This window comes from Bos taurus, chromosome 10 (assembly GCF_002263795.3).
Source record: "Bos taurus isolate L1 Dominette 01449 registration number 42190680 breed Hereford chromosome 10, ARS-UCD2.0, whole genome shotgun sequence".
Lineage (NCBI taxonomy): Eukaryota > Metazoa > Chordata > Mammalia > Artiodactyla > Bovidae > Bos > Bos taurus.
This window is the reverse complement of record NC_037337.1, coordinates 92,417,161-92,430,588: the sequence shown is the minus strand read 5'-3', so window position 1 is coordinate 92,430,588 and position 13,428 is coordinate 92,417,161. Positions and strand designations below refer to the sequence as shown.

Here is a 13,428-nt window from a genome sequence, read left to right as displayed (position 1 = left end):
TGTCAACATGGCTCAGTTGATATGTATTAAGCATTTTACACAGTGTCATCGCTGCACTTAACATCCAGTAAATCTTCCAGGAAGTATGGATTACTGTGATATCACCTGGAATTCAGACACGCCGGTTGCCTCTCTTCCTTCTTGGAGGCAATGATTAGGTTACTGCTAGTCCCTCTCCAGACATGAACATTATCTACAGATTAGATCAGCCACGTGTTGTGTTGATGGTTGGAATGATGCTCAAAAAACCAGCCTAAGTCCTTGTACCACTTACAAAACTGTTTGCTTATACTCTTTTGAGGTTTGGTCCTGCTGCTTTGGGGTTAGATGAGAGTTTTCAAGCAGCTCATAGTCATCCTGCACATTGGGGAGACTCTGCCTCACATCTGGGGGAACCTTTTGGACCCGAATACCAGTGCTGTTCTTTGGAGAAACTCTCTGACCCCGGTATGCCTGAGCCTGGCGTTTACAGATGCCAAACTTGCTGAGCAGCATAAACACATCCCTCTGGAAGGCTTTGGTGAAAATGGCATAGAGGAATGGATTGGCACAGGAGTTAAGTGGGTAGAAGAGGACCAGCAAGATTTTGGAATTGGTAACGGTGATGAGAGGCTTGTTCATAAGGGCCGACAGAGCGTAGAAAGAGATTGGGGCCATGCACATGAAGTCAGTGAAGATCAACACAGCCATCCTTTTGGCAATTCTGGTATCTTTGTCCCCCGGGTTGTAGTGGGGATTTCGGACTGTGATGTAGATCTTCACGTAACAGGCACAGACGATGATAAAGGCAATGATGTTGAGTAACAGAACAAGGATAATGTACGCCAGGGCAAGAGGAGTCTCGGTGTCCATGGGCAGGCAGATGCTGACCTTGGCATAGCTGCTTATTCCCACCAAAGGGAGCAGGGCGAGCAGGAAGCAGCAAACCCAGCCCCCCAGCATGATGACATAGGCGTGCCAGAGGCGGATCTTGCGGTCCAGGCGCATGGCGAAGGTGATGGCGTGCCAGCGCTCCAAGGTGATGACCGTCAGCGTGTACACAGACAGCTCGCTGGCAAAGACGGTGAAGAAGCCAGCTGTGTTGCAGCCAGGGCCTGTCTGCCAGTCAATGGCATGGTTGTAGTACTCAGACTGAGTGTAGAGGTCTACGGAGGCGATGAGGAGCAGATACAACCCCATGCAGAAGTCTGCAAAGGCCAGGTTGCACATGAGGAAGCGTGGGACGGTCAGCTTGTAGTGGCTCGTGAGGAGGATGACCAGGACGAAGACGTTGCCCAGGAGAGCCAGCAGACTCACAAACCACACCACGATTCTCAGGAACTTGTAGCCCATGATGTCCTCACAGGGGTTGAACTCATCCGACTTGGGGGTACACACCATGTCCTCACTGCCCCCACACACGGTATAGTCGTAATGGCTGTCAAAGGCCTGCAGGGTCTCCTCCTGGGGGTTTTTGAGCTGTTGGCCAAAACCGATGATCTCATCTTCTTGCTCCTCAAAGAAGACATAGTAATGAGAGTTGCTGTGGGTATCTTGGAACTTGGAGTTCTCCTTGTACCCAGCACTGCCATCACCCAGATCCTCATATTCCTGGTAGAAGGGACCATTCAAAGCACTTGCGGATTTTCTCTGACGCAGGCCCCGAATACTGCTCTCGTTACACATTAAAGACTGAAGGATTCTGCAAGGCAGTGGATAGAAAGTCACCACTTGTTGGAAACCCACTAATGGTCCCCACCACACTTAGCAAAATGTGCAGACTACATAGTGTGATACACAGGATTCTACAGGATCCGGTCAGGCCTGTCTCTCCTGCACCATTTCCTGTTACTGTCCCTCCCCAAGTATGACCCACTGACGTGCTGTCCTTATTGCTCTTCTGCAACCAGTTCAAGAACAGCAGTGATTTAAAAAAATAAAAAAAATCATGGATACTAGAGCCAGTCTGCCTAGGTTAGGACCTGATTCTACTATTTCCTGGTTATTTCACCTTGGGAAGGTCTGTGAGTATTGGTTTATTATTGTATAGAATGGGAAAGTGAGCGACAACTCAAATTGTCTTTCCTCAGAAGAGCCTTTCTTCCTCTTCTTTAATAAACTGTCTGCCCCTTGTGCTCATTTCCCTCGTAGCACTATCTGAGATCTTACTTGTTTGCCTGTTTCTTTTCTGACTTCCATGCTAGAATGTAAACAAAATGCCAGAAGGCTCTGGTCTGTCCTATTCATTGCTGTGGGTAGGACAGTGCCGGGCACATAACAGGTGCTCAATAAATGTTTACTGAACAGATGAATAAGGGACACTATTGTGCAGGACTGCTTACAGAAGTAAGCTTTAGTGTTTCACTAGCCCACCAGGTTGATCCCAAAGAGATTCTTTAGATGGCTTCAGCTGCTGCACAGATTCGTCTATGGAGTGGTGTTTAAAATCTGCAGCGGACTGCCTGTTCTACCTTGTTTGGAGGTTCATGAGAAATCATTCCTGTCTGTCCTGCATCACTGCCTAAAATCCTCCCCTCCTCTGCTTTGATCCAGAGATACAAGCCTTATTTCTTATCTATAAACACTTTTGGTCTGCAGAGTCATTGTGTCCCATGGACTTCATGTTTCTTACGGACGCTTCCAAATTCTTCTCCACCTGTTTTGCAAACAACATAACTTCTTCCTCATACCCAGATATTAATTCATCTTCCACCAAAACCTTTTGTTACTTAATCCAGACACTGCCACTTACCCTCTGATTTTCTTCTGATTCTTAAAAGCGCAGCAGTGGCTCGGATAAGAAAGGTCAGCCCGTGTGAGGTGAAGGAAACTCAAGGAAAGAGGAAGTTTCCTTAGAGTCCAAGTGTTTCTTGCTATCAATTCCTTCAGGTGTTCCAGGCCTTTGGATGGTAGGGCTGTGACACTGGTATAAGAGATGTCCCTGAGAGGGAGACACAGTGATCAGAGGGTGAGCAACCAGGACCTTTTAGAATTCAGACAGGTCTGAGATTCACAGGGAGATGACTGATTAGCCTTCTACTGAACATGCCCTCTGAGATATTACACACAGCCACTGGTCTAAGGAGGGATAATATGCTTCTAAGTTGATATGCTACCAGGGACTCCCCTTTTAATAAACTTTTAGACGGGAGTATAAGTGCTTTACAGTGCTGTATTAGCTTCTGCTTTACAACAAGGTGAATCAGCTATATGTATACATGAACATATATCCCCTCCTTCTTTAGCTTCCCTCCCACCCACCCCGTCCCCACCCTACCCCTCTAGGGCATCACAGAGCACCGAGCTGAGCTCCCTGTGCTATATGGCAGCTTCCCACTAGCTAGCTATTTTACACATGGTAGTGTATATCAGTTCAGTTCAGTCGCTCAGTCGTGTCCAATTCTTTGTGACCCCATGAACTGCAGCACGCCAGGCCTCCCTGTCCATCACCAACTCCTGGAGCTTACTCAAACTCCCGTCCATCGAGTCGGTAATGCCATCCAACCATCTCATCAACCTCTGTCGTCCCCTTCTCCTCCTGCCTTCAGTCTTTCCCAGCATCAGGGTCTTTTTAAATGAGTCAGTTCTTTTCATCAGGTGGCCAAAGTATTGAAGCTTCAGCTTCAGTCCTTTCAATGAATATTCAGGACTGATTTCCTTTAGGATGGACTAGTTGGATCTCCTTGCAGTCCAAGGGACTCTCAAGAGTCTTCTTCAACACCACAGTTCAAAAGCATTAATTCTTCAGCACTCAGCTTTCTTTATAGTCCAACTCTCACATCTATACAAGACTACTGGAAAACCCATAGCCTTGACTATCCGGACCTCTGTTGGGAAAGTAATGTATATGTGTATATATGTATATATATATCTATATATATGTATATGTGTTCATATGTTTCTGTGCTACTCCTGAGTTCATTCCACTCTCTCCCACCCCTACTGTGTCCACAAGTCTGTTCTCTACATCCACGTCTTTATTCCTGGGACTCTCATGTTTATTGCTTAGAACTCCAGTATCAATAAAAATAATAAATAGTACATCAGACATTTTGTTTTACCCATTGCAACACACACAAACTCTTGGAATCAGAGACAGTTGTCAATTTTACTCTGGAAAACTACACCATATAACTACTAACGGATCTCAGGAGGCAAGAGAATAAATCTGAACAGGCTCAAAGGGCCTGTTGCTCCCAGTCTCTGTGGGGACTAGGGTTTGGGGACTGATAAATTACTTGTTGATCTGGATCAATACCAGTATCATGAAAATCTTCTAATGATACAGAGCTTAGGAGTCATAACCAGTTACATGGTAAATTCATGACAGGTCAATTTCACCATTCTTTACAAGATTCTAAATGTATTCCTGGAAAGAAAACTCTAGTGTTTATATTAACAATCTGAAATGAGACTCAGTAGAAGTAGTGTTAGTCGCTCAGTCATGTCCGACTCTTTGTGACCCCACAAACTGTACCCCACCAGGCTCCTCTGTCCATGGGATTCTGCAGGCAAGAATACTGGACCCAGGGATCAAACCCTGGTCTCCTGCATTGCAGACAGTTTCTTTACCATATGAGCTACAGGGAAGATCTACTGTTTATATTAACAATCTGAAATGAGATTCAAGGTACTTCCAAAAACAGTGGGGGAGATAGTGAAGCTGGGAGAGTGTAGACATTAGTGTTAGTTACTAAGGTAGCATTACTTCGTGGCTTGTAGACATTTTCTGCTCTTTTCTCTGTTCAAGAGTCCAGCTTATGTATCTTGCTCCATCATTTTTACTTGCATTGAATAATGGCTTGAATAAACCACAAATATTTAACCTAGTGCCTCTCTTATTTTATATTTTATCAGTGTTCATTACATATTCTTTTTATACTCATATTTTTATATGCCATATAATTAGCACGGAATATTAAACTGATTAGCAAATGAATTCCAATATTTACAGCTTCTTCCTCCACATCACAGTAACTGAACTTTACTGGGATTTACCTTCTCAAGGTTCAAGGCTGCTAGAACTTGCTGCTGTTGTTCCGTTGCTACGTTGTATCTGACTCTTTGTGACCATGGACTTTTGCATGCCGGGCTTCCTTGTCCTTCATGTCTCCAGGAGTTTGCTCAAACTTATGTCCGTTGAATTGGTGATGCTATTCAACCACCTCATCCTCTGTCACCCCCTTTTCCTCCTGCCTTCAATCTTTCCCAACATCAGGGCCTTTTCCAATGAGTTGGCTTTTCGCATCAGGTGGCCAAAATACTGGCGCTTCAGCTTCAGCAACAGTCCTTCCAATAAATATTCAGGGTTGATTTCCTTTGGGAATGATTGGTTTGACCTGTTCCCAGTCCAAGGAACTCTCACAAGTCTTCTGCAGCACTACACTTTGAAAGCGTAAGTTCTCCGGCGCTCAGCCTTCTGTATGGTGCTATTTCTCTTCTCTTCCCTGGTAGCATGTTGGACGTCTTCCAACCTGGGGGGCTCATCTTCTGGGGTCATATCTTTTTTGCCTTTTCACACTGTTCATGGGGTTCTCAAGGCAAGAATATTGGAGTGATTTGCCATTCCCTCCTCGAGGAGGGACCACGTTTTGTCAGAACTCTCCACCATGACGTGTCTGTCTTGGGTGACCCTACAAGGCATGGCTCATAATTTCATTGACCTATGCAAGCCTCTTTGCCACCAGAGAGCTGTGATCCATGAAGGGGAGAACTTGCTACGTGAGTTTTATTAACATGAGATTTGCGTGTTAACTCTATTCACTGTGGAACTGTGATTCTTGGGGGAGGGTATCATGTTTACCATTTTGTTTTATATTTACTTTTTATTTCTGGGACTTCCCTGATGGCCCAGTGGTTAAGAGTCCACCTTGCAATACAGGGGATGCAGGTTCAATCCCCTGTTGGGAAACTGAGATCCCACATGGAAGGGGGCAACTAAGCCCTCCGTTGCAGCTTCTGAGCCCGTGCGTCCCAGAGCTGTGCCCCACCACTAGAGAGTCTGGGCACCACCACAGAAGTTCCTCACGATGCAGCGAAAATCCCATGTGCCACCACTAAGACCTGGCCCAGCTAAATAAATAGTTTTAAAAATTTAAAAATCCATATATTGGCATTTCCCAAACTTCCCTGGGGGGTAACAATTGCTCTTTGTGCTTGTTGTTTTATGACCTCCAGGTGATTTTTAACCTTTGGAAAACAGGCATATATGAATAACTTCCTAGCCGGTGAAAGAGTTGAGGAATGAAGCACAGCTGTGAGGGAAATGCGGTTGGACTTTGCTCTCCTGCCTGTCCTGTTGACGCATACCTTTCTCTTTTAACTGTGCTGTCTTTGTGGCGTGGCCACCTTTCTGCCTCCAGTTTTCTGGAAGCCACTTATGTGTCTCTTTTCTGTCAGTGAAACAAGAGAGCGTCTCTTGGCTCCCTTTCTCTGCTTTGCTGTCTGTTGGATACACTGGTTGTGAGTGTTCATCTGAAGGTGTTTATCCTTCCAAGGAATGTGTCTGCATTTTAAAAGATATTTCTTAAGGAACCACTTTAATAACCGTTCCAGTTACTGCATGACAAAAATACCCCCAAACTAAGTGGTATCAAACCATTTTGTATTATAAGCATAGCTTTTATGGGCCAGGATTTAGAACAGGGTGTGGAAGGGATGGTTTGTGTCTGTTCCTGCTGTCTGGGGCTCAGCTGGGCAGACTCGGTGGTTAGGGTGGCTCAGTGGCTGGGGGCTCCGTCAGACTGCTTCACTTGCATGTTCTGGTGTCAGGGCTGAGATGGCTCAACCCTGCATTCAGCTGAGATTGCAGATGTGGCTTCTCCCAGTGGTTTGAGCTTCTCACAAAATGGTGGCTTACTTATGAGAGAGATCATCTGGAGAGAGGCCATTCCAGGAGCATCGGTAGATTCAAGGGCAGGAGATTCTGAGCCTCATGGTTTGAGCTAATAGCATCTCTTGCTCCTATAGTGGTCTTGTCAGTTACTTGCCTCCAAACCACTCTCCACACGGCAGCCAGGGGAGTCGTCACATATGAGTGAAGCAAGGTCGCGTTCCTGCTCAAAACCTTGCAGTGACTTCCTAACGTACCGTGAATCACGTCTACCCTTCCTCCCATGCTTGCCAGCGCCCTGCAGATCCGTGGCCTTTCTCTCCTCTCCAACCTCGTCTCAAGGGCCAAAGCCATTTGCAGCCCAAACTGGATCCACTTAATACTAGGATCGATCTGGAGCCATCTCCCTCCCCATGGGCAGGGGCCACTCGATGTCTCTCTAAGCATCCATTAAGCCCGCTGCTCCGAGAGTGCCCTGAGATGCTGCACTCTCCTGATGCAAGCCACTTCATGCCTGCTCCTTCAACCTTTCCAGAGTCAAGCAAGGGGAACAGCTGCAGCCCCTCACCCTTTGAGAAACAGTTTCAGTTCCCCTGCAGAGATCTAGAGATCGCAGGGAGGAAGGGGGGAGCTCCCTACACTTCTCAATGGACGCATCGCCTCTTCTCTCAAGATGATGGAATGGTTCTTCCCTTTAAGCCTACTGGCATTTCTTTATTTCCTGCCTACCAACTACCATCTTCCAGGACTTGCATCCTTGTGGATTCTCTCTTGTCCTTGCTCAATATTCATGCCACATACATAGGCTATCATGCATATATACTCCTGTGAAAAAGATAGCTACTGGGGACCACTATAAAGCATAGGGAGCTCAGCTTGGTGCTCTGTGATGACCTGGAGGGGTGGGAGAGATTGAAGGTGGGAGGAGAAGGGGATGACAGAGGGTGAGATGGTTGGGTGGCATCACTGACTCAATGGACATGAGTCTGGGTAAACTCTGGGAGTTGGTGATGGACAGGGAGGCCTGGCGTGCTGCAGTCATTGGGGTCACAAAGTGTCAGACAGGACTCAGTGACTGAACTAAACTGAACTGAGGAGGGGTGGGAGAAAGTCCAAGAGGAAGGGGATATATGTGTATATATATACACATAAAAGCCTTTTTAGGCATTGTGTCCAATTTACAAATTATGGCAGAAATAGTGAAAGATGTGACTATGTAAAGTTATACACTGTGTTCCGTAAAATACTGCACAGTATAGCATCAAATAATTTAAAAAGGAACATAAATGGAAAAAAAAATATTCATGCCATGAATATTTACAGTAAAATGCAATTGAGCTAGAGCCCAAATCAGATGTCAGGTCAGCTGTTTATATGTCTGCAGAGTCATGGTTCTTATCACTACCACTTTAGTTTAGGTCTGAATTACATTTCAACAGAGTTTTGCATAGACTTCCTAACTCATCTCCCAGAAAGTGTCTACTAACTCTGCCTTCAGACTTAGGAGAGGATGTTCTTTCTAAAACTTGAATCTCATCCTGTTGCTTTCCAGCCTGAAACCCATGGCCTGCAGATTGAAGTTCAGGCTTCTCTCAGTCTCTGCACTCTCTCCAGTGGGAGTCTCTTCCTGAATCCACATGGCTTAGGGATCTTAGTTCCCCAACTAGGGATTGAACCCGCACTGTTGGAAGTGAACAGGCGGAGTCCTGACCACTGGACAGCCAGATAATTCTCTGTAGTATTTTTTCAAGTAATTTCTTAGAAAAGTGATATATGTAAGATATTTTCTGAATCCTGTATGACTAAAAAATGACTTTTTCCCCCCACTCTTAATGAATGTGGGGGAAAGTGTCAATTGATACTTTACCTGGCTATAAATTTTAGATTGCAAATCACTTTCCTTTAGAATTCTTAAGGCTTTACTTTATTGAATTCCAGTACCTGGTGTCCCTTTTGGCTAAATACGATGCCATTCATATTTTTATTCTTTGGTCATTGACTTGTTTCTACTGTCTGATAGCTTTTATAGCTTTCTTTTCTCTCTCAGCTTTATTAAAATATAATTGACATATAACATATTAAGTTTAAAGTGTACAACATGATTTGAGATATGTATACATTGTGAAATGATTATATGGCCTTCTTTACCCTGGTGTGAGAGTTCATGAAAGTGTGCCTTGATACAGATATAGATATATTTTCATTTATTGTACTGGACCCTGGGGTGAAGGGGGTCCCTCCAATTGGAGACCTGTGCTGTTCACCTGTTTGACAATATTTGGCATTGTTCCCAGGATAGCTTGTGCCTCTCATTTCCTTTGTTTTTTCCCTGGAATTCCTGGCAAGTGGAAAAGGGCTGTCCTGGAACCCCTAGACATTTTCTTATAATTTTCTCCTACTATTTTTATTGAATCTTTTGGTAAAATTCTTGACTATATATATCTTCTATGTCTTCTATTGAATTTTTAAAATTAATTAATTTATAAAGTTTACAGCTTTACTGAGGTAATAATTGACCAATAAAAATAATATATATTTATGGTATACAAAGTGATGTTTTGATATGTGTATACATTGTGAAATGATTACCACAATCAAGCTAATTAACATATCCATCACCTTACATAAATGTAATTTTTTGTGTGTGGTGAGAACACTTTATATCTACTCTCTGAGCAAATTTCAAATATGCTATATAGCATTATTAACTATAGTCATCGTGTGAAATACTAGGCTGGATGAATCACACGATAGAATAAAGATTGCAGGAGAAATGCCAACAACCTCAGATATGCAGATAATAGCACTCTGATGGCAGAAAATGAAGAGGAACTTAAGAGCCTCTTGATGAGAGTCAAGGAGGAGAGTGAAAGAGCTGGCTTGAAACTCAACATTCAAAAAACTAAGATCATGGCATCTGGTCCCATCATTTCATGGCAAATAGAAGGGGAAAAAGTGGAAACTGTGAAAGATTTTTTTTTTTCTTGGGCTTTAAAATCACTGTGGATGGTGACTGCAGCCATGAAATTAAAAGATGCTTGCTTCTTGGAAGGAAAGCTATGACAAACCTAGACAGTATATTAAAAAGCAGAGACATTACTTTGCCAACAAAGGTCCGTCTAGTCAAGGCTATGGTTTTTCCGGTAGTTGTGTCGGGATGTGAGAGTTGGACCATAAAGAAGGCTGAGCACCAAAGAATTGACGGTTTCAAATTGTGGTGCTGGACAAGACTCTTGAGAGTCCCTTGGACTGCAAGGAGATCAAACCAGTCAATCCTAAAAACAGTCAACCCTCTTGGGAAGGACTGTTGCTGAAGCAGAAGCTCCAATACTTTGGCCACCTGATGTGAAGAGCCGACTCATTAGAAAAGACCCTGATGCTGGGAAAGATTGAAGGCAAAAGGAGGAGGGGGTGGCAGAGGATGAGATGGTTGGATAGCATCTCAACTCAATGGACATGAGTTTGAGCAAACTCCAGGAGACAGTGGAGGACAGAGGATCCTTGCATGTTACAGTCCATTGAGTCAAAAAGAGTCAGACGCAGTTCAGGGAGTGAACAACAAGGCTGTGCCCGAAACTGTCAGAACTTAGGCTTTGTACTTTTTGACCAGCGTTTTCTTATTTTCCTGTCCCCCAGCCCCTGGGAACCACCACTGTACTCTGTTACTATGAATTCCACTCTTTTAGATTCCACAGGTAAGACAGATCATGTGGTATTTGTCTTTCTGTGCCTGGCTTTGAAGATTTTAATTTTAGCTTGACAAGAGCTGGGGCTCTGCTGGTTCTGTTTCCTGTTACAGTTTTTGCACCCAGACTGGTACTTAGAAGACAGAAGGCTCTGAATATATATTTGTCAAATACATTTTTAAAGTGCTTTCTTGTCTCATCTTCCTTTTTTATAGCATGTTTGAAGAAGCACACGCAGCAGTCAGGAGCAGGGGTTTTAAATTCAGACTATCTGGATTTGCATTGTCATTTCCCCACGGACTAAACTTACTATCAGCCACTGAATTATTTTGTCCCTCAGTTTCCTTGTCTTCTTGAGCAGTGGCTCACAGCGTGCTGTCAATAAATATTAACTATTATTATCATTGTCGTTATAGGGATAAAACATCTTCTCAGATTAACCTCAGGTCACTAATCGTTGCTTTGTAAAATGTTCTTTTCTGTTCTCTGCATGCCTTTTGTTGTTCCGGCTCATCCCTGCCCTTGACCCCTCCTGCACATCCATTTGTTTATCTTGGTTTCCATCTTTGAGGTTAGCATTCTTTGAGTGGTGTTCCTCGTTGTCATATTCATGCTTAAGACTGAGGCACTGAAAATCTGATCTCAGGAGCTTGTCTACCAATAGACTTTGCTTTAGGGCAATTTTGTAGGGAACTGGCCATTCTGCTGTTGAGCCCTAAAATGCCAACATGGAGGTCTTTTTCGTTTTAGAGTTTTTCAACTTCTTCAGAAAAGGTACTTCAAATCTCCAGCTTAGAGAGGAGGTACTTGGCAGCTGGTATTTTGCATAAATAGGGTAGAGGGTTACCAGATTGTTGTTGTTTAGTTGCTCAGTCGTGTCCGACTCATTGTGACCCCATGGACTGCAGCCCACCAGGTAAATCTGTCCATGGAATTTTCCTGGCAAGAATACTGGAGTGGGTTGCTATTCCCACGTCCAGGGCATCTTCCCCACCCAGGGATCAAACCAGTGTCTCCTGCATTGGCAGGTGGATTCTTTACCACTGAGCCACCTGGGAAACCCTCATTTCCAGACAGAGACGTAAAATTAGCCCTTTTGTCTTTAGCCCTGTATATCACTCTTGCTACGTCCAGCACCTCTAAATCCTCCCCCCCCACACCCTTCAGAGGTGCTTCAGGGTGAGACAGTTGCCTCTGAATGTGGCTTCCTGTGGGCACTTTAAGCTTTGCCCTCCTTCTTCTCTGCCTTCCCCCCAGAATTCTGTAGCTCTCTAGACCACCCATCTGTCCTCATCTGTCCTCTTTGTCCTTGTGGATGTCTATATATTAAAATTTTCTTTCCCACGTTTCTTAAGGGGATCTCAGGAGGGAGGAAAAATAAAAGCTTCGGTTCAATGCATCATCACTGACTTTTAATCACTCTTCCATTTCTCGTGTAGAAATGAACAGGAGGTGAGAATGAACACGTCTTGAGTGCTGAGCCACGCTGGACAACCTCCAAATCTGGAGTTGATGGGGAAAGAGCCTTAGTCTGTGGAAATCCTCTAACTTACCAAGGCAGGGATCATTTTATTTGAAGCTGTATCTCTTCCCATTTGCCTACATTTTTATTTGACCACTTTGAACCCAGAATTTCCTAGTGGTGTACCTTTTCTCAAATAAACCCTTCAGGGTACAGTTAAAATTTGTAAGTGCTGGTACTGGAGTGAGAAGGATATGGAGAGTAGCTGTCAGCCGGCAAGGGACCTGAATTCCTTTGCAAACGTAGCCATGCAGAGTGAAGTCTACAAGCTGGAGGGCCTTGCTCTCCCCTGTCTGACTCTGGCACTTTCCACAAAGAGCTCATCAAGTGAGGGGCACTGAGTTTCAAGAGAATTTGTCTCTACCCAGTATTTACTCACAAAAAGCATGCAGCTGAGCCAAGCCTGGCAGACAGTTTGAAGTCTAATTGCCTAGGTCATGGGAACCTTCTCAAGTTAAGTGTCTAATGAAAATAACAGGACCTGAGTTTGGAGGGAATGAATCCTGCAGGGTTATGTGCTGGGCAAGAATATCACCAAATTTTAAAGATGCCAGGGGGAAAAAAAAAAAAGCCAACTGATATTTGATGTCACAGCAAGAACAAATTGCTTCTCATTAGCAGTTATGTGCTCTAGCATTGCCAAACATTGGAACAATGTCCATTTTTTGTGTGTGAGATGTTTTGTCATGATCAAATACACAGTTAACCTTTGATGAATTCAATTGCAAGTTAAATAAGCACTAATTGGCTCGCCAGTGTTTCAGCAGCAATTACAAGTCTCTTTTATGTCTGCTTGTAATGAACGTGGGCTTCTCTAAAGGTCAACATGTAGACACAGATTCATTATGAATGTGTAGTCACATCTGTAAATTGGTAGATGGAAATGCATCTAAGAGCAGAAAGAAGGTTAATTGACTGTTTAAAAAGCAGTTTAATTAATTGATTGAAAACAAGGGCTTAGAGGCTTTAAGTTCAAGACAGCCTGTCATTATTTGTTTGAAAGAATTTTAAAATAGGATATGCATTTATTTAATAAGGATCGATTGATTGTTTTCTGTGTCTCAGGTATAGCAGTAAACTAAGCATGCAGAAATTACTGTGCTTCTCCTGCTCATTCTAGGGGGGCGAGAGGAACAATCTTTTTTAAATAAAAGTAAAACACACAGTATGTTAGCTGAGGATGATCAATACCATGGGGAAAAGCAACACAGAGGAGGGGAAGGGAAGAGCCCAGAGGTAGACCACAGTTAGAGAGTGTAGGGAAGGCCTCACTGAGGAGCTGGTTGAGCAAAGGTCTGAAGGAGCTGAGGGAGAAAGCCACACTTTTATCTGGGAAAGAGTATTCCAGGAAGAGAGACCAGTCAGTACAAAGGCCCTGCGGCAACAGTGTCCCTGGGTTGTTTAAACAA

The 13,428-nt window shown here is 44.0% G+C and overlaps 1 protein-coding gene across 1 annotated transcript in view; it reads right to left on the bottom strand.

The window, feature by feature from the left end:
* Positions 1 to 249: 249 nt before the first annotated feature.
* The window catches only part of TSHR (thyroid stimulating hormone receptor), a 148,429-nt gene continuing 135,250 nt past the window's right edge, over positions 250 to 13,428 (bottom strand). The window contains 2 exon segments of the mRNA NM_174206.3: positions 250 to 1,681; positions 2,732 to 2,920. Coding sequence (NP_776631.1) covers positions 271 to 1,681; positions 2,732 to 2,920 — 1,600 coding nt within the window. The 3' untranslated portion in view covers positions 250 to 270.